Here is a 27,870-nt window from a genome sequence, read left to right on the forward strand (position 1 = left end):
GGGAGCACTGTAGTAAAAGGACTTTGGACAGATGCCTGATGCCTAAGCTGTGGGTTCTGCAACCAGTAGCTGTAAGACCTTGACTAACTTAACTTCAGACCTCCAGTTTCTTATAGCATGTAGATGGGATTTGCTGACATGATGTGTAAAAAATAGTAGGAGTGTTATGGCCACCAAGTACCTAGTAGTGGCTAAAGGATGCAAATACATTTATTTATTATATGAGCCAATGAAGAGCTACCTGTGGTTAGAAAGACAGAGGATGGTAGAGAAGGCCTCTGAGAAAAAGGCAATCCATAGAATTACAGGTTAAGTGCCATTCTGGGCTCCTCAACACTCTCTACTCTGTGCAGAAGGAGTCAGCCTTCTCTGTTACCTTTGACATTTGGAGTACATTTAAGTCTTGAGAAGTGGGAATAAATTCTTGTGTAGGTTAAGAGTCGTTGGTGGTATCGTTCATCTGCCCATGGGAGGGGCATCAGGAGGAAGTGGGTGGCTGGGCTTGTGGTTCTCCTGCACATTTTCCCCCCTGTGGCTGAACTTTCAGCTATTGTAACGTCCTCATTACCACATGCCTTGATTCTTTGATACTGACGTTGGTGTTCTCTTGGCTAAGCTCAGTCATGTGAGCTGAGGAAAAAGGGCAGAGTGTGTTTTCCTTGCTCCCTCCCTCCTGAGAGGGGGACCCTGAGGAGCCTGGATTTACCACAGCTACCTGTATCAGGAGGAAAGGAGCCCCATCCCATTCCTGGGATACTTTGTAGAGACTCCAGAGGATGGTTCTGGATCCAGTAATGCCAGGTGACACATGACCATGGCCTCATCCTTGCATTTTCTGATGTGGGCTAAATGTTGTTGTTACTTATGTATTTAGAGGCTATACATGGGAAGAACTCTGCTTGAGAAAATGGACATCCAGAATCCAGAGGGATCCCAGTAGTGTCAGGCGCCATTAAGGTTACATTTAGCTCTGAAAGTTCTGTTTTACCTTAAAGACGCTTAGACTCACAATAAGTAGTTCTCATGTACAGTGCTTTATTGGGCTCATATATGTATTTATATGTATATGTAATTATATATACACACACACAAAACATACATGTACACCCATACTCTTAGGGATTCTGTTGCTGTGAAGACACACCAAGACCACAACTGCTCTTATTAAAAAAACACCATTTAATTGGGACTGGCTTACAGTTTCAGAGATTTAGTCTATTTTTATCATGGTGGGATGTGGCAGCATGTAGGCAGACATGGTGCTGAGAGTCCTACATCTTAACTGCAGGCAGCAGAAGGAAAAACTGCCACCCTGGGCGTGGATTCAGCATATATGAAACCTCAAAGCCTGCCTCCACAGTGACACACTTCCTCCAACAAGGCCACACCTCGTAATAGTGCCACTCCCCATAAGCTAAGCATTCAAACATTAGTGTATGGGGACCATATTTATCCAAGCCAGTACACACACACACACACACACACACACACACACACACACACACACACACACACACACGAGCTCTGTGAAGGACCATAGTATCAGTAGAAAGCCTAGGAATAGGAGTAAACATGATATGTGCAGGAGATATAGGATCAGGTTGGTGGGGACAGAAAGTGCTTGGTGCTGAGCAGGGAGACTGTGACTCTAAGACAGACGTAAAGGGTTTTAAAGAGCAGAACTTTGACTTTCTCAGTAGTTGATACTCATATATTGGGAGTTGGGGAGGTAACTGGATTGGAAAAGAGATCAAGTGGTTGGCAGTGTCATTGCAGTGGTACAGAGCCTGCTACTCAAGCAAAGTCCTATGACATAATAACTTTTCTGCTTTATAGATGAAGAAATGGAGGCTCAGAGATGTTAAACCATGTATTTGGGGTTCAGTGACTATGATGTGATAGGGCCACATTATAACCCTGGTATATGTTGCCCCGGTAAATTTGTCTTACAGATGCAGCCTTTAGGGAGAAGAAGGGGATTGTCTCCTTGTCCTCACAGGGATTCTTTTTCTATGTCTACATCTCTAATACCAGGTGATGGGGAAATTGACACCTGGTACTGCTGGTCAGAGGGAGCTCAGTATTGTACTAAAAGATTTCCGTATGTGGCTTCTTCAGTTCTCGTACAAGTAAGACAGTGTGTTGTGTTAGTTCCAACAATGGTTTTTAAAAAAATTAGGCAGGTGTGGTGCTTGAGAAAGGTCTCACAGCTAGAATGGCAATAGGTGTTGGACTCAGTTTGTAGGTTACCAAAGGCCATTCTTTCCTTTTCCTAGTCCACTTGATCACTAAAGGTAGACCAGGCCCCTTGTCTCAAGCCTGCTCAAAGCCAAGAGCCGTTCTGGCATTGGGCAGTCCTTGTACACTATCTAGTCTTAGAGGCTCATGTTATGATAACTACTGAGTGTTTGCTTCTCATTCCAGTCCACAGTTGTTCTCAACTTCTGGAAACTTCCCTTGATCCATTCTTGAAGTAGCTCTTCCTATAGCCTTAATATATTTGCCAATTTGGACCCTGAATTGATTGACTCTGTGTGTGTGTGTGTGTGTGTGTGTGTGTGTGTGTGTGTGGGCATGGGCGTATGTGTGTATCAGATACATACTTGATGTCTCTTCCCTCAGTGGAGCTGCAAGGCCACCTCTCCACCTCTTGGGAAAGAACATTCTCTAGGCTGAAAGATGGCTCAGCAGTTATGATCATGTACTGTTCTTACAGAGGACCCTGGATCTATTCTGAGCATCCTTATGGTGGCTCACAGTTATTTCTGACTCCAATACCAGTAGATACAACATCCTCTACTGTTGTCCATGGGCACTACATGCAAGTGTTACACAGGTGTGCATGCAGGCAAAGCACTCATACACATAAAATAGATTAACAAATAAATCCTCTAAGTAAGGATGTTCTTAGCAAAAGCTTACTAGCCAACTTCCTAGAGAAAGAATGGCTTTGTGTATTCTAGGAAATAGTGCAGGTATCTTCCCTGTAGAGAAGATCCGGTGGAGGTCTCTGAGAACCTTGGATCTTGAGGATGCTTGAGTAATGGAACATTTCATCTCAAACTTTGGAAACTGATGTGTGAATTTAAGCTGTAGGCTAGTATGAATGCATTCAGTCAGAACTGATTCAATTTCTGTTAAATACTTAGGAAGCATGAAATAAATTATTGTAAGTGTCTTTGTCACTGTTCTATTGCTGTGAAGAGACATCATGACCAAGACAACTTTTACAAAAGAAAGCATTTAATTTTGGCCTTACTTACAGTTTCAGAAATTAGTCCATTATCATCATGGCAGAGAGTATGGCAGCACTCATGCAGACATGGTCCTGGAGAAGTAGCTGAGAGTTCTATGTGCTGATTTGTAGGCATGGGGGGATGACAACAGACAGACAGACACAGAGAGATAGACAGACACAGACAGTGAGACAGAAAGACTGACTGTGCCTGGCAGGGGCTTTTGAAATCTCAAAGCCTACCTCCAGTGACACACTTCTTTTAACAGTCACACCCAGTCCTTCTAATCCTGTCAAATAGTGCCACTCCCTGGTGTCTAAACATTCAAATATATGAGCCTATGGGTGTAACGTGTTGTCTTCCTGCCAGTCTCTTGGGCCCTGCTGCAGTTAGCCGCTTGGGTCCTGCTGCTGTCTCAGCCCCCAAATAACACACAGGACGCTATATTAATTATAAAACTGTTGGCTGGTCACTTGGTTTCTTACTGGCTAGCTTTGACGTAAGTATTTAACCCATAATTGCTAATCTGAATATTTCCATGCGGCCTTCTTTTACTGAAGGAAGTGTCTGGGCATGTTACTTCTCCACGTCCTATATTGTGACTGACTGTTCCTCTCTTTCCCAGAATCCTTCTCAACTCCTAGTCCCACCTATCTTGCTTCCCTATTGGCTAACAGTACTTTATTCAACAACCAATTAAGATAAGCACATACACAGGACTTCCCCCATCATATGGGGACAAGTCTTAGTGAAATAACTACAATAATTATGGTGTTGCACTTTAATTGCAGGTGAGAAGGTCGACTTTGACTAAATGAACTAAAGAACTGTTGAGCTATCTGAAAGAATACAAGGGGAGATCTACAGAATCTGTCTGCAGTCAAGGGAAGGAGGGCTCAGGAGAGGAAGGTGCTGCCATTGGTTCGCTAGGCTCTATTCCCTTCAGGCTCTTCTCACAGCTCAGATTCCTTAGGGAGCTTGAGTAATCCCATGGCCTTCCCAAAATCAGATAGGAAGGGTGAAAGAGCATTCCATGGACGGTACCCTGGGCTGGCAGGTAGACACACCACTGAACGTATTCTGATGGATACACATGGTAACCCCAATCTCTGGTGTTTTATAGTCATTGAGTACAGACTGATGACAGTAGGCCATGGTGATTTCTATGGAAGGTCTTTACCGAGTAGCGAGAGCTTAAGAGGTTTTGAAGTTTGCATGGGAGAGACAGGATTCAGGCTGTCTTAAGTGAATTCTGAAGATGAATAAGATTTCGGCAGTTGGACAGATGGCGTTTTTTTTTTTTTTTATTAGAATCTTTGTGTGGCAGCATGGAAAGAAAAAGCAATGATTTGTCTAGGAAATGTAAGGAATCTGAAGTGGTTGATCTCAAGAATGCATTGAGGGAGAAGTGTGGGTGTGGCTCGATTTTAAAGGTTCTGTGTGTTCTTTTGGGCAGAGGGATTTTGGTCTTAGGAGGCAAGCTGCCATTATATGACCTTGAGTGTCTGTGGGACATAATTAGTTGAGTTTTTTAGGAGATAGTTGTGGAATGAATGAGGACCCCCAGATTCAGCTCCCCTCTTGAATGTAGATTTTAAGCTTGGGATGTTAACTGTCCCAGACCAGACAAAAAATGAGATGCTGGGAGAACCCTTAAAGAGATTTTCCAGGTGGTTGAAATTTCTATAGGAATTTTTTGGATTTGTAGGGTGGTAACTGGTGATGTGGGGCCTGGCCATTTTCATTGCTTGTGGAGGTTTGAGTCATTGAGGGTGATGTAGTTGGATGTGGAAGGCTATAAGCTGTTGAAGGGTGTGATGAAGCAAGTGTAGGGTTCCCCTTCCCCACCTCTACTCTCAACAGCCAGTGTTCTGTGTGCTCAGAAGTCAGCAGTGCCCCCTGTGTAGCACTTGTCTGGGAGAGAGCAATCAGGAAGAATGTGCAAACAGTTCAGACTTTTGTTGCTGAATGGGAATGGAGTCACCTCCTCTGGATAGTCATTTTGTAATTCTTCAGAGGAAGGTACATGAGGTTGAGAAGGTTTGCACTCCCTGAGGTCCTGGGGGGGGGAGGGAGAACTTCCTTTTCCTTGTAAATACCAGCTCTTAGGTAGGGAACAACCTGATTTTCTTTGCAATAGGTAGTTTCTAAGTACAGGGAAGTCTTTACTCCAGCTATGAGGACCAGCTGCTCATGGTTTGCTGGAACGCTTGGAACTTGTTTAAACCACATGGGTAGGTTAGAGTCTGTCTGTTACTAAACGTTTCTTAGTTTTAGGTTCTTCAGCTGGAGTAAGTTACAGAAATGCCACCACCAGTAGCAACGACATTGTACTTGGTATGGAGTCCAGTGACAGAGCACTTTCCTAATGCTTGTGAAGGCTTAGGTGTTGACCCCCAGTATAAAACAAAGCAAAACAAGACCCTAATATTGAGTATACAGCGTACTCAATCCTGTGCACATGTGTTACGTTCATTATCTCCTTCCTTCCTTCCTTTTCTTTCTTTCTTTTTCTTTTTGAGACAGGTTTCCTTTTTGTATCCCTGGCTGTTGTAGAACTCACTCTGTAGACCAGGCTAGCCTCAAACTCAGAGACCCATCTGCCTCTGCCTCCCAAGAAGTGGGTTTAAAGGCACCACTTCCCAGATAATATCATTTATTTCTTAACTAACTCTATAAAGTAGTGCTATTAGCTTTGGACAGTTAAGGAACCCCTGGCCCAACAAGCTGAGTAGTAACTTGCTTGTCCCATCCCCCTCGCACAAAGTCAGGAGATGGTAGAGCTTGGATTTAATTATTGACAACCCCAGAGTATCTATGCATGCTTAAATATAACCCATCAATAATGGTAACTGTTCACAGTGTTGCCATTCTCACTCTGGCTTGTTCTGGTCTCTTGCAGAAACAGCTGACACAGGATGATGACACTGACGAGGTTGAGATTGCCATCGACAATACAGCCTTCATGGATGAGTTCTTCTCTGAGGTGGGCAGCCTTCCTGTGGGTTTTTTTTTTTTCTGAATGTACATGAGGAAACACAGTTTCCTTAGTAAGAATAAAGAAACCTCAGATCTTTCAATGCTGGCAAAGGAACAGATGGGCAGGCAGCATTGTTCCAGGGAGATTCTGTTTTCAATTCTTGGGAGTATCTAGACTTTACATCTTATTAAGGAAGTCAGCAGAAAGAGACTGGAGAGATGGCTCAGTGGTTAAGAGCACTTGCTGTGCTTCTAGGGCAGCTGTTCTTAATGTGTGGGTCGTGACCCCAGGCCAAATGACTCTTTCACAGGGGTTGCCTAAGACCAATGGAAAACACAGATATTTACATTGTGATTCATAACAGTAGCAAAATTACACTTGTAAAGTAGCAAGGAAAATAATTTTATGGTTGGAGGTTACCACAACATAAGGTAGACTTGAGCTGATGTCAGAAGACATTGTCTCTAGTCACTGCAGCTTGCCCTGGAGCCCCATACATGTTAAAGAATATGTTCTCTATAGTGTGAAATCTTCTCTAGTATCTCTTCTCCCTCTTCCCCTGAACCATGGGAGGGTCCCTAGAGGCAGTATCCCTTGCAAGGTAGGAGGATGGGGGCGGGAGCTTTGGTCTGTGAATAAAGACTAGAGTCTGTTTTCCTAGTTAGTAATGGTATAAGGTCATTATCAACTTTTGTTGGCAGGGACACAAAAAGGGTGAATACTTTGCAGAGAGATTAAGATCACCAGGATTTCCACAGAGCCTAGCATGATACATCCTCTAAAGATGACCACATGCTGCCCAAACACAACCAGGAACTATTACTAAACAGGGCAGGGGTTGGGCATGGCTGTTTGGGCAATAAGAATGTTCATTCTGTTCAGCTATTCACACTGGTGGCAGCGTGAGATGCTATAAACCTCTATGACTAGATATTTGAGAAATTTCCCTTTTTTTCTGTTAGAGATGTATTTGTTTAAAGATATTGATTTTTTAAAATTTAGTCACATTTATTTAGTTTATGTGTGCCTTGGCACATGTGTATGTCAGAAAATGACTTGACTTGAGGGAGTTTGCTCTCTGGCTATGTGGGTCGAGAGGTCTAACTTGGGTGATGTAAAGTGTCTTTACCCTTTGAGTCATCATGCTGACCCTCTCTTGGACATTTAGAATGTTCATGGTCTTCCTAAAGGCTCCAAGAAATCCCATAGTGAAGGAACTTGCTTTGCTAGGCTCTCTCAGTGTTTAGCTCGTCACAGACCTGACATGGAACTTTTATTAACAAGGTTGGGTGGCTACCCTTTGGAAAGTGTACCACTTCCTTTGGAGGAGTCTACCTTAGTTTGGGCTGCTGTCCCAAAGTACATAGTTTGGATAGCCTGTAGACAATAGAAATTTACTTGCTGTGGTTCTTGAGCCTAAAAGTTTGCTTTCAGGGTACTAGCATTATTGAATTATGCTGGGGTCCTCCTTCTATATTTCAGGGTACTTCAGCTTCCTGTGGTCTAACAAAGTGGAAAGAGAGCAAAGGAAGCTAACCCCATTCATGAGGGATCCTACAAAAGCCCCACATTTAAATACCTTCACATTAAGAATCAATGTGTGAATTTGTGGGGCACAACATTCAGTTCATTATCAGTATACTTTAAAAAATGAGACTATTTTCCTAGGGGTACAAAGCATATTTCTTTCTCAGGTATGTGTGTATGCAAGTGCACATTTATGCATATGTGTGTATGGATACTGGAGAACAACCTCAGGGGTCAACCTCAGGATATCAGCCTCTTTTGAGAAATTGTCTTTTATTGGCACAGACTCACCAGTTGGGCTGGCCAGGGATCTACCTGTCTCTGCCTTCCCAGTGCTAGGATCATAGACATGCCTATATACCTAGGCTTTTTATCTGAGTTCTGGGGAATTGAACTCCGCTTCCTAAGTTTACAAGACAAACATTGTAATGATAAATAAGTGACCCAGAGACTGATATTATGGTTCAAACTTGAAGCTGAAGCTCAGAAAAGCAAAGCAGCTGGTCACTAGCTCTTACTCTACCTCAGACTGAATGGACTGATCCTGTCTCCATGAGCTTTAACCAAGCCTCAGAGTGTAACCTCTCCTCAACGTGGCTGGAGAATGAATGCCTGATATTGAGACCTTGCTCCTATCTTATATACCTCCCTAATTCTGGGATTAAAGGTGTGTAATCTCAGGTGCTGAGATCATCTTTGTGTGAGCTGTTTCTCTTTAGGACTGGATCAATCTTGTGTAGATCTGATCCGTCTGCCTCTTAATCCTGAGTCCTAGGATTAAAAGTGTGTACCACCACCTCCTAACTTCTGACTGCTGGGATTAAAGGTGTGTGTGTCTATCTTCTATGGCTTGTGGCTGACTTTGTTTTCTGAATCCTCAGGCAAGCTTTAACAAATTGTAAATAATATATCACCTCAAAACATTTTACCAACTGAACCATTCCCCACAGCTTAAAGCCTGTTTATTTCTTTAAGTTACTTGCATTTATACATTCATTAAACAGACATTTACAGAGTGACTCTGCATTTGGCATCATGGGGTCTTTAAAGAAGTCTGAGATGAGAAATACAGCCCTGGCATATGAAGCATCTAAATCATACTTACAAAACAAGACAAGTTCTCCAGAGCCTGGCTGGAGGGTGGGTCAGGGAAGGGTGTGTGGATGGAGCAGTAGGAGCTACAGAGGGACTAATCTTGAAACACAGGGATTTGCTGTTTGGGCTTGAGTTTTGTTAGAACCTAGACCTTTCAAAGTGATTATAATTTGGAAATCTAGGCATCAGGTCAAAACCAGCAGGTTAAAAATTTCTTAACTCTTTCAGTAGGATATTTGTATGAGAGGGAAGTAGGCAAGCTGGTAGATTCTAATTTCTAGGCTCTTCCAATAGTGATGCAGGAAGCCTTGACTGGTCAGTTGGCAATTTGCTCTTGACCTATCTCTCCCATTTCCTTTCATGCACTTTTCCCTTCCTTGCTGGTAATTACATTAAACTATGTTATTTAGATTAGTAGATTTATATGACATATATGTGTGTACTATGCTTTACCTTTCTTACTATGCCCATACTTTCTATCTTGGTCCCTCTTATAAGTTCCTAGTAGTGCTTCACCTACTTTCATGTCTGTGTGTGTGTATAAATTCTGTATGAGAGAAAACATACCTAGTTGACTCTCTGAGAGTGCTTTAAAATGATTTCTTTTCACTTAACATGGTAACCTCTAATTCCATCAATTTTCCTACAAATGACACTATTTTATTCTTTATGGCTCAGTAGTATTCTGATATGCATACATTTTTAAAAATCCCTTCATCAGTTGACAGTTTAGGCTGATTCTCTATCTTGGTAACTGTGAATATTGCGGCAGTAAACTTGGGTGTGAGATAGTTCTATTGCATGATGACATCATTTCCTTCAAGTGTATTTGTAGGAGTGGTGCAGCAGGATCATATACAAGTTCTTTTTTAGCTTTCTGAGGAACTGCCATACTGATTTCCATTGTGACTATACTAGTTTACACCTCACCAACTGTCTATTTATTCACCATGTTTGTTCTTTTTATGATTGGCATTCTGATTAGGGAGGATTAGTGTTTCAACTTAATTGATTTGAGAATATTATCTTAGAAAACTTGTTTTTATTAGTCAGTCCAACTCTGAGGCCATAGTTTTCATTCATAAAAGAAGCTGAAAAACTAAGTCATGAAAAAACCTTCAACTCACCCAGCCGGTCTGCCAGGACTTTCTTTGTTTTCTGTTGTCTGATTAGAGTCCACTGGAGAATTAGGTCCGGGGGAAGAGGACATTGATGTCTTCAGTCTAACTACCACCTGCTCTGGGGAGATGGCTTGGTGGTTGAAGTGCTTGCCAGGCAAGTGTGAGGACCACAGCTCAGATCCCCAGGACCCATGTAAATACCAAGTTGGTGTGATATCCACCTGTAATTCCAGCCTCAGAAGACAGAGATAGGGGATCCCTGGAGTAAGCAGCCATGTCCACAAATGCTGGGTTTGATTGAGTGACCTGCCTTGATGAATAAGGTATAATAGGGATTGAAGATGATTCTCAACATATACCTCAGGCCTCAACACATGTTCACATGTGTGTATGTGTACCCATATGTGCTCATACATTTGCTAACACATGTACGCATAATGCACATGTGCGTGGAAATGAAAAAGACAAAAACAACCTCCTCCTTTCAGTGAGATGATATTGGTTAATATCATGTGGTCATTCTAATTGGCAGCACCTACCATCAAGAGTCCTGATGTTCTTAGGTTTTTGTGAGTGATTACCGAGGACATTAGGATTGCTAAAGGATTAAATGAGACATACTTTTAAAGGGGCAGCATAGTCTGGCAGATAATAAACGAGCAGTTGTTATTACTGTTTGTATTCATTGTTATCATCTAACATTCATTATGTACTTGATGTGGTGTAAACTTGCTCAAGGTCATAAACGTGCTAAGAGGTGGAGCTGAACCCTAAACTTGTTCTGTTTGATACGGTTTTTTTTTTAATTATCTGGAGTCTCATATTGATGACAGATTGTTGGTAAATAGTCTGAAAATCAATAGATAGTAAAAAGGTACTGGGGATGCATTAGCCTTAAATTTAGTGGTGATTTGCAAAACCTATTTTTGGCTTGGCTTAATCTATCAACAATGCTTCTATTCACTGTTTAAAAAGCTCCTGATAGGGAGTTGTAGCCAGACAGAGAAGTAAGGCATAGCATGATCTCTGTGGAATGAATCTAAAACCAACCTCTTTTCCTTCCTCCCTCCCTTTCACTCCTTCCCTCCCCCCTCCCTCCCTCCCTCCCCTTCCCTCCCTTCCCTCCCTCCCTCTCCCTCCCTCCCCTTCCCTCCCTTCTCCTTGAGTGTGGTGTATATACATGAATGTGCAGATACATGCACCCATGAGCATGTATGTATAATTCAGAGCAGGACATGAGTGTTGTCCTCTGTCATTTTCTGCTGCAGTCTAGAGAAAGGGATTCTCACTGAACTGGAAGCGCACTGTTTTGGATTGCCTGGCTGGCCAGTGCTTTCAGGAGTCATGTGTCTTTGCCTATTGATGTTGGGTCTATAGGCAAGGGCAGCTATGCCTAGCTTTGCATAACCAATCTTGCAGAATATGAGTTGGACGTCTATCAACCTGATAAGAGAGTGATTACACAGGAGCTTAACAGAGAAGGAGCCTTCCACTGTGGTCCTTACCTGGTTTAGCCAACAGGGTCTGGTGCCTAACAGATGTCTGTGTTCAAACTTCAGTTTCCTCCTCTTTGAAGGTTGGGTTGGAGCCTCTGCCTCTGAACCTCAGTACTTTTGTATGAAAGGAGGTAGTGATGGTGACCTCACAAAAGTACTGCAAAGGGCCTAGCATCATCTAAATATGTGATAACATGGGGTAATGTGAAGCACAGGCATAAATAGTTCCTTAAGCCTTTAAGATTAAGTACTTATCAGTTCCTATATGGCTTCACCGCACCCGATGGTTTGTCTGATGATCTGGTGAATTCACAAAAGGAAATCACATGTAGCTGTCTGTCACCAAGAAATACTCAGAAATTCATTGTTCAGGAAGATGAACACTTCCAAGAAAAACTGACACAAAGCTCAAGGAGATAAAGCTCATGTGGTTGACCAGTTGTTCACCCTGAAGTTCTAAAGGTGTTTTTGATTGTTTGGTGAACTGATTAAAGTGCTGTTTAACCAGATCCCTGAAATGCCTCCTGATGGTGAGAGCAATAGGACAGAGGGAAGAAAGCAGTTGTAGTTATAGGGTAGGGGTGGTGTTTGCTCCAGAACTTGAACATTTAGAACATAAGCAGAAAATGGAATGACCTGGTCCTAACTCTCAGTCTCCATATGCCTGTAGTGACTCTGAACTTGGGGCACTATAGACTTAGCAACTTCCTGTGTTCTGTCTCTCTACCGTTGATCAGTTTGGACCAGGATTCTCCTAGTTCATCAGACTAGCACAGGAGCCAGTGTTGAGTAGAGAGAAAGGAGAAGGGCAGAGGTGTGTGGTCTAAAACACCACCAGTGTTCACAGGAGATAACATGTGTGACCACATCTGGTGGAATATGACTTATTAAATTTTAGTTTTCTAGTCTGAATAATAATACTAATACACTCTTAAATGTTACTTTGGCAACTATTAAAATGCTAAGTAAATATCTGAGTGGTTGTGCATATGTTAATTTATACTTTGATATGATTACATTAATATTTTATATTTTTAAGCAGTGATCTTACTCTCAAATTATGGTGTATATAAGTCAACCTATTTATAGAGGAAAAAATCCCTTGGCTGGCAAAAATGCTGCTGTGAGGGATGGGAAGCTCAAGCTTGATCTTTACTATTTTCTGGATCATTGTAATTAGGTGTTTTTGAAAAGAGGTACCTATCCATTGGAAAAAGGGGGCACTGGATTTGAAGAAACCTACTCATCAAATCTGCATTCCAGATGTTAAGTTTATGCATTATGAATAAAATATATCATGTCAATGACAAGGTTCCTGTAGTTAATTGTTGCAGTGCTGACATCCCCTTCACTTTGGGATGAGGTAGGTAAGCACAGTGGGTGCTGAGGTTTCTTCTGTATCTGCTGACCCCACTGTACATCTGCTTCAGGGGCCATGGTGCCCAGGCACCTGGTGCCAGTGGATGAAGCTGAGGTGAGCTGTTGTTTATGTGTTCTATCCCCAAACAAAGTGCTATTGGAAATCCTTTATGGCGTATACTCATGCAGCCAGGAACCTTAAAATGAGCAGAAATGGCTCAAGACTGTAACTTCTGGGTCCTGGTCAGCTGCTGGGGTGAGCCTGTAATAGTTGGTTCAGTAGACTGTGTCCAGCAGCCTGGCTGTCTTCTGAGATGACCTTGCCGAGTCTCTTTCTTTCCCCTGTCCTTTGTCTTGTGCTCTGTTCTCTTTGACTACTTTCCTTCCTCCCCACCCCATGCTCATCCTCTTCTCTTCTCACTTTGGGGGCCAGAGGGTTGTTCTCCACTGGTTCCCTGACCTTCTTGACTCAGACCTGAACCTTACCATCCAAGGTGAGTGATTACTTCCCTCTCAGGGAGGAGGAGTGTGGATTGTAACGACAGGTCTTTATAGACTAATTTCCTTGACCGTGGAGATGACACTCCCTGGGCAGCTGGATATTTTTTCATGCTCTTCCACAAACACAGAAGGTGGACAGCTTGCAGCAGGAAGCTCTGCTAAGCATTCCTTTCAGGTGTGGACTGTTTTCCCTCTGTTTTTCTGATTGTAGATTGAGGAAACTCGGCTCAACATTGACAAGATCTCAGAGAGTGTGGAGGAAGCTAAGAAACTCTACAGTATCATTCTCTCTGCACCGATTCCAGAGCCAAGTGAGTGTTGACTGAGTTGAGTTACTCTGTACTGACCCTTCACATTGGGCTGAGACAGGCTTGTTTTCCTCCCTTCTGGGAACAGCAGGAGATCATATACATTCCCTTGTGCTAATGTATAGACCATATCACATAGCACCTCTCTTGTCTCTCTGAGCTCTCACTCCCAGCCTCCTTCAGTTCTTCTCTTTATAGCCCGGCTAGAACCGTTCAAACTCCTTTAATTCCAAGCTCATACCTCTCATGACTAGCAATGCCTTTTACTGCTCCGTCCAACTTTGTGCCTTGGTTTGCATTCTTTCTTCTGATTGAAATGGGTCGTCCAAGTTCATTTTTATTCGTTCTTTTCCTTATGAGGTATTATGGAATGGTTCAAGTTCATGGAGTCCCTTCTGTCTCTTACTTGCATTTGTTACTGCTTCTGAGGCAAACATTTGTTCCACTAAGTGTTTTATATTTGGAAAATACAGTTTAGTACTGTATTTTATGTTCGTAAGAAAAACAAACAGTCTCCCTTTGCCTTGCTCAGTGGCTCTCCAGTTCCTGAGCATATGAGAATTGTCTCTTCCTGTCTCATCTTCCTCTCCATCCTTTCTCTTGCCACCTCTGCCCCATCCTGCTGATACTTGCCTTATGTTAACCTTTGTTGTTCCTCAAACATTCCTTATTCCCTCATGTTCTTTATATGTCCTTTCCTTGGCATTCCTGCTCTCAGTTTCCTTGGCCACCTCGCTAACGTATAGTCTTTCTTTTAAACCAACCAACCAACCAACCAACCAACCAACCAACCAACCAACCAACCAAGAGCTGTTAGGGGCTCTTCCAGATCCCCAAGGCTGTGCTAAGGTTCTCCTTAAACATCCCATGCACACCTTGCTCAGAACTTAAACCGTATCTAGTGTTACACATCAAGACTTCTGATGTACTCCCTATTCAACTCCTGTCAGGCTCAGCCCCTGGAAGGCTGAATCTATATCTGGTCCCTTAGTTTCTCACTCAGTTACACTCATTTGGAACTGAGTGATGGCTCTGGAATGAAAGGTACTAGCTCTTTTTGATTTTGCTTCATAAACCCACCATGAGTACAGTGCTCCATGCATCAGCTGGGACAGTTCTAGGCATGTAATAAGTACATCATAAATACTTGCCTCATTTGAGTTAATGGGCTTTGGTTGAAATTTCTTTTCCCCAGAGCGTCTGTAGACTCCTCTCCTATGTCCTGAGATTGAGCACACATGGTAAACGAGTTAATTCCTCTAAAAGCATGACTGGGATTGGGGAGGCTTATTAAATTAAGCAGATCCTAGGCTCTGACCCTGGGGTATTTGGTTCTTTAGGTCTGGGGTGGGGTGCCTGGAAAATGCCTTTTATTTAGTTAATTAATAATTTATTTTGGATGTGAGGGATTGAACCCAGGACTTGGTGCATGCTAAGCATGTGATCTACTGCTGTGCCATTCCCTCAGTATGAAATGCTTTAAAAAACAAACAAAAACCAACCAAACAAACAAAAACCATTTCTCTGTGACACAGTCACATCTACGGTGGTAGATTCTGGATAGCGCACTGAAATGAACACTGTGGTGGCAGCTTATGAGAGGCTGTTCATCCTCTTTTCTAACTGAGCCTACCTCTTATGTTTACCCAGAAACCAAAGATGACCTTGAACAGCTCACGAGTGAGATCAAGAAAAGGGCCAACAACGTCCGGAACAAGCTGAAGAGTAAGAAGGAAACACAGGAATAAGCCAGTCTCTACCACAACCAGATGCAGCTTCTCAGGGCTCACTTTTCAACTGCCAGTCATCTCAGTGAGGGTGACATCACATGTCCCATTTTTACTGGAGGCTTGGGCAGTGTCTCTGGACTGACCTAGTAAATCCTTAGACACTCATCGGCACTTGAATTCTCACTGCAATTGAAAATGTCCAGAACTGAAGTGAGGAAGTGGGAGTTAAAATGTACTTTCCAAGGTGCATTGGTGTCCCCATGCCTTTAACCCCAGCACTCGGGAGGCAGAGGCAGGTAGATCTCTGTGAGTTCAAAGCTGGCCTGGTCTACAGAGAAAGTTCTGGGACAGCGAGGGTCACACACAGAAACCCTGTTTTGAAAAGCAAACGAACCAACCCAGCCAAAACAAAAACAGAAGAATGTGCTTTCCACTGCTGTTGTGATTATTTTAGCTTAGTCCTTCTGTTCCCTGGTTCCCCAGCACCCGCATATATTAGAGAAGTAACTGCAGAGGCATAGGTACAGGGTTTTCCATTTGGCCAGCAGACATTCCTTACTGTGTACCTTCTCATTCCTCCCTCCTTCCCTAGTTTTGGAGCACATCTCAGTAAAGCCACTGTCATATACCCAGTCCTATTGGATATCTCAAATGCTTGCTTAGTTCCACAGCCGCAGTCCATGCTCCCATTTACAATGCTTGTTGAGTGTGTGCTATTGGTAAGAGAGGAAATCTGGGTGACTTCTTCCTCTCCAATAAATTACAACAGTTATTTTAATGGGTATGGAGAGGAAGACAGCTTCTGAAGATAATGATAATGTGATTGCCCTGTGACAAGTAGTGTATTTGATTTTTACATGGTATTCTAAGGAGGTTCAGGTTGAGCATCCTTAATCCAAAGTTTCCAAATTCAAAGTACTCTAAAATCTGAAACTTTTTGAGCATTCACGATACTGTAAGTAGAAAATTTCACACCTAACCTCACAAGTGCACTAGAAAATTGGTACAAAGGTATCTCCAAGCTTAAAGGTATATATGAAAGACAAATGAGTCCTTTGTGCCATCCCCAAAATTATATATATGCAAATATTGCAAGTGTTCATAAAATCTCAAACACTCCTGGTTCTAAGCATTTCGCATAAAGGGTGCTCGGATTGTATTACTATCTTTCCCATCTTATAAAGAAGAGGACAGGTGGTTGAAAGAGACTACATGGTTTTCCCCATGTCACACTGCTAGTCCATGGCAGGGTAAGAGTTTGAGTCTCAGTCCCTTGATGGCCCGGACTGAACTGCTGCTGTGTTGCTGAGACTTGACAATAGCATAGGCCAGTGAGAGCTCGTGTGCAGCTCATGGGAGTGGACATTAACTTTTTGCAATTGTACCTCTCGGTTGTCCACCTTCGTGGCCTCTGTGTGTGAGGATAGGTAAGGAATCTGGTGGGTAGTCCACCTTCGTGGCCTCCGTGTGTGAGGATAGGTAAGGAATCTGGTGGGTAGGATACTTTGTGGAAGGAAGGACAGACGTGTTGCTAGAATAACCCTCTCACTCCAGGCATGGAGAAGCATATTGAAGAAGATGATGTCCGGTCATCAGCAGACCTTCGCATCCGAAAGTCCCAGGTATCTTTGTTCCTGGTTTAACAGTCATTTTTTACTATTCTTTTAATTATTTTTCACTGTTGTGCATTGTATTGGACATTCTATTGTACTGGAACACAGATTGAGGAGCTGGGAAAAGGGAGCCATCCAGGTTGAAGCAGTGGTCAGGACCCATTGTTTCCTTTTGGCCCTTCTCTCACATCCAAAGGAGGCAATTAAAATACTTCCCTAGATTCTTTAGAACTCAGCTTCAGCACCCCATTGTTTTATAGGCAAAGAAAGATTGTTGGTTAGTAGTTGTTCAGTTTGGAGTCAGACACTTTGGAGTTATCAAAAACGTGATCTTTGTGCTATGAGAACTAACACAAAGCATAACCCAATCTTTAGGAGGTAGAGGCAAGAGGACTGCCAAGACTTCAAGGCTACCCTGCCTGAGCTATAGCATGAGAACATTAAAAAACAAGGAAAACGAGGAGGGAGGACCCTGACATGATGTTTAGGTGGTGTAGTAAATAACTACTGTATAGCAGGAGAACAATGTAAGAAGACATGGTTGAACATATGGTTGTCTCCTCAACTGAATGACTTCTTGGAGAACCGGGGGTAGCTAGAGAAGCTGGGCCTTGGGTAAGCACGAGTGCCGTATAGACGGGCTCTGGAGGCAGAGCTTCCCTGTTTTGAGAGGAAATAAGAAATAGGATCAGGGATGAGTATGATTGTGTGTGTGCATGCTGGCAGTAGAGAGTGGTGCTGGTAGCAGTGGCAGGGAAGGCAGTGGCAGAGGCAGGGGGATGAGTATAGGATAGGTACAATGGGAGTAACTTCTCTTGAGAAAGGAGCTTGTTGCTGGGTAATAGATGCTGACTTTCCAGCAGGCAATTTAGTATCACATTCCAAAGGTCTTTTTTTTTTGTTTTTTTTTTTTTTGTTTTTACGAGACAGGGTTTCTCTGTATTGTTTCGGAGGCTGTCGGTCGAGCCCGGCCTGGAACTCACAGACATCCGCCTGCCTCTGCCTCCCGAGTGCTGGGATTAAAGGTGTGCACCACCACCGCCTGGCCCAAAGGTCTTTAAGTACTAGTTGAGGGAATTTGGATGTGATCCAGTAGCTGACAGTCATTTGTTTCAGATTACACAGCATGCTGGGGGCTGTGATAGTCTTTTGGATGCGAGTGGGGAAGAGGCAAGAGGCTTTTGCAATGATTTAGTTCGAATTTACATGAAACAGTGCATTTGGTTTTAACGAAAAGATATCAGTAGGGCTTGCTGCTGTGAGTTGGGCAAGGGATTAAAATTATTAGGAAGGTCTGTTGAGAGCAAATGTCTATTTGTAAGTAAGGAATAGTGAGGTCAGTTCAGGTAAGAACTGCTTGTGGGAAGGGTGCCTGACTACTTTAGCCAAGGCTGTGGTGGAAAATTGCTACTGGGCTCTCAACTTCTCAGTGATCTCTCCTTTTGACTAAAAACAAAACAAAACAAAACAAAAAAAAAACTATGATATGAGTTCAGTAAAGGAGGAAATGGGTAGTGGAGATTGCGCATGGAAAGTGGCAGCGGACTCTTCCCATAGCACCAAATAAGGAAAGCAAATGTGGGTTTTGTATTTTGTCTTTTGGTTTCAAGTCCAGGCTGCTGTAGACTAGGCTGTGTTGGGGTGGGACAGAGTTTTACGCCATCTCCTGGGGTCTGCTCATTTAACATTGTTTCTGTAGCATTCCGTCCTCTCCCGGAAGTTTGTGGAAGTGATGACAAAGTACAACGAGGCTCAGGTGGACTTCCGTGAACGCAGCAAAGGGCGCATCCAACGGCAGCTTGAAATTAGTATGTGTTTGAAGTTGGGTCAATGTCTATCCCTACCTTTTCCTGCTGTGTGGTTGTCCATCCCAAGTCCTGGGAGAAGCAACAGTGACCCTGCTGCTTGTGTCCCCTGCATTCTGATTGGTGCTCAAACACAGGAAAGAAGCTATGGGATTGATATATCTCTAGTATGGTATCCTAGATTGGGAAGTGTTACATTTGTTGAGCCAAGGAATCTGATTCTTACAGGATCCAACACTTACCATATTTGCAGGGGTCACCCAATAAACAGTCACTCTCCTAAGAACCCATTGTATCATTTTGCTATTAAATGGAAAGTACATTTATGAAACAAAGGTGTAGTGCTAGTTGCTGTGAAGATTTGAAGAGCTGACAAAGTTCCATTGTTTAGGAATTCAGTGATATGGAAGGGTAGGCCTTACAGGCAAAATGGCTTCAAGTGGGAGGAGCTGTGTGAAAAATATGTTACCAAGAAAAGGCAGATGTGTTTGATTAGGAGTGGCTAGTTGTTCAGGGTTGGAAGGAGGGTATGTTTGAAATTGCTGTGTAAGGTTTAGGGAGGACTGCCCACAAATTGTGCACTGTCTTGAGGGTCTTGGGGTCTGTGGTATGGTGGATGGGGCTAATTAGCAGTTTGAGCTGAGAAGTAATGGAATCTGTGCTAAGGGTGGGGATTGACTGCTGATAATGTTCAAGATGGATTGAATTGGGAGAGAAATGAGAAGAGTCATAGGGTTGTCGCAGTCAGTGTTTGTTTGGGAGGAAATTTCATATGGAGGTGTGCTTTGATCTTATATTTTATGTTGTATTTCTTTTGTTACAAAGCTGGCAAGAAGACAACAGATGAGGAGTTGGAAGAGATGCTGGAGAGTGGTAACCCTACCATCTTCACTTCTGGAGTGAGTGACCGAGGCACCATGGACAGGGAGGGTCACGGGGGAGCTTCATTGCAGTTGCAGCTGTGCAGGGGAGGGAGCTTATGTGGGGTGTGAGGGCTCTGCAGGGGCAGTCTGTTACAAGCGTGTCTGTATGGGGCCTGTTGTAGATCATCGACTCGCAGATTTCCAAGCAAGCCCTCAGTGAGATTGAGGGTCGGCACAAGGACATCGTGAGGCTGGAGAGCAGCATCAAGGAGCTCCATGACATGTTTATGGACATCGCCATGCTGGTGGAGAATCAGGTAGCTGGCTGGGAGAAAAGCTGGCTGGGAGAAAAGCACACATTTCCTTGAGAACCATAAATGACATTTTGGAGATCTGGTAGGGCAGAGAATAGGGAATTTTCACCATGGAGCAACAAAATTCTAGTGTCTGAGGCAGAGGTGTGCATTCTTATCAAGTGTGGGCATTTGAGCCAGCTCAGTCTTGTTATTTCTAACTGTTACTTCAGTATCACAGTGATTCTAGTTAAGTAATGAAGCTTCCTATGTTATGACAAGAGCCCAGTTCACCCAGCATCTTTTTACTCCCTTTCTCCCCCCCAAAAAAGTAGAGACATGGGTTCTTTGGCTGGGGAATGTGTAGTTCAGTTGATAGGGTGCCTGCCTAACACTCATGAGGCTTTGGGTCCAAGCCATCCTCTGGTCCAGATCTGCATAAACCAGGCATAGTGGCATATACCTATAATCTCAGTACTTGGGAGATGGAGGCAGGAGGATCAGAAGCTAAAGGTTATCTTTTAATACAGAGCAAATCTGAGGGGCAGCCTGGGCTACATGAGACCCACCCTTCCTTAAGAAAAAGGGGAGGGGTAAGTCTTGCTGACAAAGCCTTGACAGTCAGTTTAACTGATATGAATTATTTTACTGAAAAATTTTTCCCTCCAATTCACTGTAGAACTTAAAAGCAGGTTAATTCTTCCAGTTTTGTTTTATTTGTTTTTATATTTCTGAGCTTTTTGGCATTTTTTTTTGCTAATCAACTGTAGGCATGAATGAAGAATCAGTAAAAGAATATTTATAGAAACACTTATGATACTTGACAGTTTGTCCTAAGGCATGTCTGTTCAGGTGGAATTCAGTAGTGTTTGCGTATGGTCTTCATTTCTGTTAGGTGGTTTGTCCCTGGTTTTTGGGATAGAGTTAGATACCATGCAGGGTCACAGTGCTCCAGCTGGACAGAATTGCTTAGTAGGTAGACCACTGAACCTAGTTGAAGCCTAAGCACTGATTGTCTAGTTTTTTTTTTTTTTTTTTTTTACATTAGTTCTCTGCCCCTTGGTTTTGGTGCTTTTCTCCCATTCCTCTTTCTGGCCTTTGAGACCCTTTCTCAATCCCTCCATTCCCACTTTTCTTTTTCCTACCATATTGCCTTGCTGAGGATCTGGTTTGAGTTTCAAGTGATGGTAAGTGCTTTGCTATGCTTATTGAGAACCCTATAGTGATAGAAAGGGCTTGAGAAAGGTCTGGGTGGGTGAGGGGAGTGCTCTATTTCAGATCCTCAGGAAGTAACTGAAGTCACCAAACTTCCTTGATAGGAAGTAAAAGCTGGAAAGTAATTGGGACTCTTATTAAAAACCTACTGTTTTGAGGGGAAGATGAGCATGGGTAAACCCAACACCTACTGCTTAAGGAGCATGGAAATTTCTACTGTTGTCAACCTAATGCTTACTGAATACCTTTTATGTGCCAGGTGCTGTCTTACAGTAGTGAATGAATTCATCTTAGGCTGAATGAACTTGGTTTGGGTCTGAGTGGCCAAGAAGGGGCCAGAATCCTGGTGATATTCTAAAAATAGGAGCTTTTCTTTTTTTGGTTCATCCCTATATGCTTAAGTGATAGGAAACTTAAAGAAAAATGAGAGAGAGAATGTCTTTGTGTATATTTACACAGTTACTAAACATCTCGAAAAACTGCTTCAGATGTTCAACACAGTACTGATCTCAAGGAAGTAGTGACCTACCAGGATTTATAGAATGAGTGACCACTGTTAAAGCTGGGGAGTTATAGGTCATCACATGGGAAATGGAAATGTTTGCTTAACATAAGGCTGTTCTCTAAGGTTTCTGTGTGTCTTGGCATGAAAACTATTGGGTCCCTTCACCACATTAGCTGGGGCTGTTGTGCATGGGTTAACAGGTGTGACTGTGTCTCCTTTCCAGGGTGAGATGTTAGATAACATAGAGTTGAATGTCATGCACACCGTGGACCATGTGGAGAAGGCACGGGATGAAACTAAAAAAGCCATGAAGTATCAGGGTCAGGCTCGGAAGGTGAGGTTTTCCTTCTGTCTTGAGACAAGCGAGTCCATTTTGTTTGCTATTGCGCCTTTTCTCCCTCCTTCTGTCTGTTTCTGTTGCCACCACATCTTGCATCTGGGGAAAGGGAGCCATGATTGACCGTATTGAGAACAACATGGACCAGTCAGTGGGCTTTGTGGAACGGGCTGTGGCAGATACCAAAAAGGCTGTGAAGTATCAGAGTGAAGCCCGGAGGGTGAGCTCCTCAGTCTCTGCTTGTACCTTCTCTTCCTGTCTTTTGTCACCTTTATACCTCTGTCCTTGAGCCCATGTCCCCCCTCTCTGTCCCAGCTTCTTCCAAACCCCTACCATAGTTTTTCCTAGAGACTTCCTTCCTTCCCAGGGTACCTTGTATGGATCTGGCTATCACATGCTTTGGGCCCAAGAATCAACACTTGAGCACCCCTGTAGGCTGGAGACATGGCCGAGGTCTTATCACTAATTTCCTGAATGTAGCCTATGACCCCTTAACACATTACACAGCTCCTTGGATCTTTGGTAACATCTTCCACCTGGTCCCCCATTCTTTTTCTGTAACTTGATCCTAGCACAGATGCTAATTGTTATGTAAAAGTTACCACTTATTCATGGAAGTACCTCCTTTCTCTACTTCTAGATGAAGCAATTTGAGGGTCAGAGGATATGCAGCTGACTTCAGGCCACTCAGCAGTATAGGAGGGAGGCCTGACATTCACAACCTATTCATCTCTTTCCACCCTATCAACCTGCCCCTCCTGGCTCTATGCTCAAGAACTTTGAAGTTTCTGTCCGCATTGACTGTGAGCATCCAGTTATGGCAACTTCTCTATTTTACTCTTGTTTCTCTTGGGTGCTGATATTTTTATTCTCTAGTTCTTTCTCTTCTAACTGCTTCTATTGCTTCTGCAACTATTCAGGGAGCTGGCAAGTTATTTTTTTTTATCTGAATCTATGTTAAATCATACTTTGGACACCTATTCAGTATATGTGGTCTGAGGTATATACTGAACTTTAAGAGGACAGATGAATACAAGTTGGTGGTTAGGACTATGTCAGATATCTTTATGCTCCCTGTTGAAAAGGCAAACTTACTGTTTTATGGATTGGTCAAGTGCTGCTAAGAGACCTCATGATACCGATTGCCATGAGTGCACATATGCAAGCCTATGAACTGAGAGCTGTAGGCACTCCATATTTCTACTCGACGACTAGGCGAAAAGGAATTGAAGAAATGTAAAATATACATGAGAACATTTTTATAGAGAGGTGTGCATTTTTTATTGGGATTAAGAAGATTTTTTTTCTTGGTAAAAGAGATGAGAAGTGCTGAATTTTGGATGAGTTGCTATTTTATTAATTTTTAATAATGATTTTATTTTTGTTTCTTATTCCTTTCTCCAGAAATTGATAATTATCATTGTGGTAGTAGTTGTGTTGCTGGGCATTTTAGCGTTGATTATTGGACTGTCCGTTGGGCTGAAGTAAGAGTGGCCTAAGGGGCTGCTGCACTGAAATGTAAGTAGATGAATGGTCTGGGGGACTCTGGATTGCCTCCTCCTGAGGAAATGAGTCTGGGACTTCAGAATTCTACTCTTTCCTAATGGCTGTCACAATGAGCTTTAAAACTCTTGGTAGCCTTGATTTTTTTCATTTTCTTAAAATTCCGTTCTTGGGTTCTGGCTGCAGGATATTGATCATGTCTTTGTTTGTAGCCTGAAGACTTTGTTCCTACCTTGTCTTGTTGCTTGGCACACTCGACACCTCATTTTGACTGTGCTCAGGAAGTTTGGGTGTATGTTGGGTATATTCTGGGAGCTGTCATCTAAATTCTTAGTTGCTTTCCTTGTCTGTTTTTTCAACAAAACTGAAGCTTTATGCTTTGGCTGAGTGGTTGACTCTTGAATGAGGTACTTGTACCATTTTTAAGTGTTAACTCATGGCAGAGTCTGCTAAACACCTTGTGCATGTAACAGAATCCTCACAAACGTTCTTATGAGGCACCTAGTATTATTTTAGAAGTAGAAACACTTAAGTCTTAGAGAAGGGTCAAACTCACACAGCTTACAGTGGGCCTAGAAGAGTGCTGTTCTAGATCTTAGTTTCTCTTTATAAAATAAGGTATTGTTTGTTGTTGTCTATAAAGGCCAGAGAACTCTAGGCTAGCAACTGAAATTTATCAAGATATAGCTGGCCAGTAAACTAGACTTGACATCGACAAACATGATAGATGACCTAGTTAGTAGTTCTTAGGACTTAAGAACTTTCTTTTTCTTCTGAATAAAACAATATGTCATTTTAAATGCTTATAAGATATAGACAGGAGAAATTATCTTATAATATTATTTCTGTAAACATGTGACAGGTTCACATACTCTCAGCTTTGCGTAGTTTACTGAGGTAACAAGCACGAACCTCCTTGAGAGCTGGTGCAAACTTGGGCGTGGACACCAGGCTGATCCTTCATTTTACTCTGGTCCCACCCCAGTGTTTCCCTGCATTTCTCCCTTTCCATGTGATGGGGGACCTGAAGGTCAGATTATTAAATCTTAAGTGCTCAACTTTACATTGAGAGTTATCAGTGATGAGGCAATCAAGCTCTCATAGGTTGATTCCTTATCTTTATCCTGGCATCTTTCTAGTCCCTGATGAATTCTGTTTATAAAGTTTTAGTGTTGTGCTCAGGCTTGACTATCTCAATGCAGAATATAGTAAAATAAAACAAAAAGATGTAATAGTTGTTATCTTTTCATAGCCTCAGATGAAAGATGCTTTGAAATTCATGATGCCTATCAATACTCATTCCTAATCCCAAGAATTCAGAATGTAGAGGACTCATTTTTGAGGAGGTTAACACTATTACTTTTAGTTGACTAACCAGACTGCACAGCATTGAGTTGCTCTGAAGTTACATATGTGGTTTATTGCATGTTGCCAGTATTCCCAGGTGGAGGCTTATCAGTCTTCCATACCAACCCATGACAGACAATCTGGGTTTACGTTTTGCAGTTGCAGCTACAGTGCTGGGACACCATCAGTGCCCCTAACTTACAGAAAGCCACTGGAGAAACTTGCCCACTCTTACATCACTTTCAAGATGAATCAGCCATAGTATAATACCTGAGATTTTCTGTAGTCTTTTTATTGTGCCTGTCTGCTTCCTAAGTGAAGGGAGGACTCCTAGAGGGGATTTGGATATAGGATGCTTCTGAAGCTTGAATTCAAGAGGAGAGCTGCTATGTGCCAGAAAGGCAACAGGTGTTTTCAACTAGTGATTGTGCAGCCCCATGTCCTTCTACAGGTGACAGTTTGTGGCACAAAGACCTGTAAGTGGCCTAGATATTTTTTGGTCCTACTATTAATATACAAATGGGGTTCATTATGTTAGGTCTGTATTTTTTGTTGATGCTACCTGCCTCCTGCTGGATTCCCAACCCCATTAGCTCTCTGTTCACCTTTCATGTCACATGTATTCTATCGTGAGTCTCTCCCTTCCACTACCACCACCATGGAACTCCTTTACCGAGAGCAGTGGTTCTCAACCTGTAGGTTGTGACCCCCAAAAGACCATCAGAAAGCACAGATATTTACATTATCATTCATAACAGTAGCAAAATTAGTTATGAAGTAGCAACAAAAATAATTTTGCGGTTGGGGGTCACCACAACTTGAGGAATTGTGTTAAAGGGTTGCAGCACTAGGAACGTTGAGCAACACTGATGTAGAGGTTTTATTCTTTCACAATGCAGCCTTGGGTTTGTTCCTGGGCTATTTCAATTTAGTGCTGACTTCTGCATGCTCTTTTTTGTAGGCTTTTCTGATCTTTGATCTCCACATTGGGGGTTTGTGGCTAATTCCTCATTCCTTAGCATTGTCCTGTATACTGATCAGCCCCTCTCCGTACCTCTCTTAGAACCTGATTTCACTCCAGCTTGGCCTGACCACTCTTGTCTCCAGATGGGAACGGAGTTCTAATGGCCTTCCTGAGAACGAGGTTGCACCTGTTCCTTTATTTCCTTGTAACCACCCTTGGACCTGGCTCAGCAATCTACCCCTGGAGGAATCTAACCTACCTGATGCAGCCCCGAGTTCTCTTCAAAATCACCTCCCATCCTAGCAGCTGAAGTACCTTCCCTCCTGGACTGTGTGAAGCAACCCCGTTTTTCCTTCCTTCTAGTGTGTCAATTATGCATTGTGCCTTGGAAAGTCCCTGTGAGACTAGCCTGAGGCGCTGTATTTCTACCTCATGGAATATTCTCCTGGAATATACTTTGTAGGGGAGTAACTAACAAAATAGAAGGGTTCTTCAAAGTTTGCCAGTAGTGTGACTTGGATCAGAGCCCCTAGCTGGCAGGATGCTAGTCCTTAGTTTGTTGTCCTATGTCCTGCACACATGAGGATTAACAGATATCATTTTGGCCTTACAAGTTGACTTATTTGAAAGCCACCTTTAATTAAGCTCTAAGTTCAGCTTGTGGGACACCTAAGATTTTACTCTGTATTCATTTTTGTTTACTCAGAGGGATCAGAATGACAGTCCTCTGAAGCTACCATTGGCAAAGACTGAGGATATGGAATATGCTTCCACTTGGAAGCTGGAAACTGGCTAGACACTGTTAGAGAACTGCTTTGTGAAGTCATTACTTTGAGGCCAAGCAGAACCAGAGATTTACAACAGGGCCAGGGACAAGGTGCTACAGTCTCAGGCTCTGAAGTGTCAGTCATTTGTGTGTTCCAAGTGTACTGTATGAGAGATATGTACATAATTGTCTGCCTCTCAGAAAGTAGGAAAATTATAAGATACTCTTGAGCTCAAAAAAAAGAAAGAAAGAAAGAAAAAAGTGACAAGGTAAACAACAGCTTGGCTAAAATCAGGTAAGGGATATATGTTTACCTCAAGTGAATCATTGTAGAAATGTAATTTTTTTCCCCTTGCCATCACGAAGCTTGTTTTCTAGATGGCTGCTGAGATGGGAATCAAATGAGACCTTTGGAGTAAGGGCTGAGTTGATTCCTGTTGAAATTTTCTACATAATACATAGTGTAATATTTATTGATTCCCATCTGCTGCCTACAAGAGGGTAGTCCAGAGAACATCCCACAGCTATCTGATGTTATCTGCACTGGCGGGAGACTTGGGAGGCTCATCTCCCATAATTCTTATCATGGAAGCAACAGCCTGGAAATCTTTATGTAGTGATTGCTACCTAGTAGTAAGCTTTAGACCTTTGGTGGTCTCCAGTACCCCCGATTTAGGGTATTTAAGCCCCAACTTCAGTGTTTTGTGGGGCAGGGTAAACACTCCAATCCAGGCACTGCCCAAGAGCTTCCTTTGTAAAGGCTCTTTCTTTAGTCACCTAGCACTCAAGACAGAGCCACAGGGATGCCCTCCTCCCTATGGCTGTGATGTCTGACAGGACACAGCTCCAGCTAGGAGGGGACAAAACCCTCAGTGCAGGCCTTCTCTCTCCTAACAGTGAGTTCAGGGGATGAAAGTTTGAAATGAATGCCACATGTGAAGGGCCATTATTGTTCATATTTTTTAAAATGTAAACTTGATTATTTTATTGCTAATTTAAAAATAAATGAGTTTATATTGATTGTAAAACAGGCCTGGGTCCATCTCCCTGCAGAAGACTTTGATGATCTGGTGCCACCATGTGGTGACTTTTGGTGCCCCAGAAGAAACTGCCACTCAACTTGCTCTAATAGGAAGTAGGCCATCTGTTGGGAATACATCCAGAACACAGGGCAATATGCAGATCCTGTGGATCTGATTTTAAGTCTAACCTGGAAGCATTTCTGTGAACAAGCCAGATCCATCCATTTTCCTTCTGGCATTTCCTGTCCCTTCCTTCCCTCTTCCATGTCTACTTGTAGCTGTCT

At 42.8% G+C, this 27,870-nt stretch overlaps 1 protein-coding gene across 13 annotated transcripts in view; it reads left to right on the forward strand.

Annotated features, from left to right (window-relative positions):
• Stx3 (syntaxin 3) overlaps positions 1–27,870 on the forward strand; it is a 41,535-nt gene that overhangs the window by 11,388 nt on the left and 2,277 nt on the right. For 2 of the 13 annotated variants that reach the window (XM_040747103.1, XM_040747105.1), the window contains exons 2-11: positions 6,139–6,222; positions 13,527–13,626; positions 14,819–14,864; positions 15,274–15,348; positions 16,908–16,975; positions 18,666–18,774; positions 19,597–19,670; positions 19,817–19,951; positions 21,871–21,981; positions 25,898–27,592. In XM_040747103.1, the coding sequence (XP_040603037.1) occupies positions 6,155–6,222; positions 13,527–13,626; positions 14,819–14,864; positions 15,274–15,348; positions 16,908–16,975; positions 18,666–18,774; positions 19,597–19,670; positions 19,817–19,951; positions 21,871–21,981; positions 25,898–26,101 (990 nt within the window). In that variant the 5' untranslated portion in view covers positions 6,139–6,154 and the 3' untranslated portion in view covers positions 26,102–27,592. Of the gene's footprint in view, positions 1–6,138; positions 6,223–13,526; positions 13,627–14,818; positions 14,865–15,273; positions 15,349–16,907; positions 16,976–18,665; positions 18,775–19,596; positions 19,671–19,816; positions 19,952–21,870; positions 22,788–23,388; positions 23,503–25,897; positions 27,593–27,870 lie in introns of those variants that run through there. The other 11 variants (XM_040747102.1, XM_040747121.1, XM_040747134.1 and 8 more) reach the window with 9 other exon arrangements.

This window comes from Mesocricetus auratus, unplaced genomic scaffold (genome assembly GCF_017639785.1).
Source record: "Mesocricetus auratus isolate SY011 unplaced genomic scaffold, BCM_Maur_2.0 Super-Scaffold_4256, whole genome shotgun sequence".
Classification (NCBI taxonomy): Eukaryota; Metazoa; Chordata; class Mammalia; order Rodentia; family Cricetidae; genus Mesocricetus; species Mesocricetus auratus.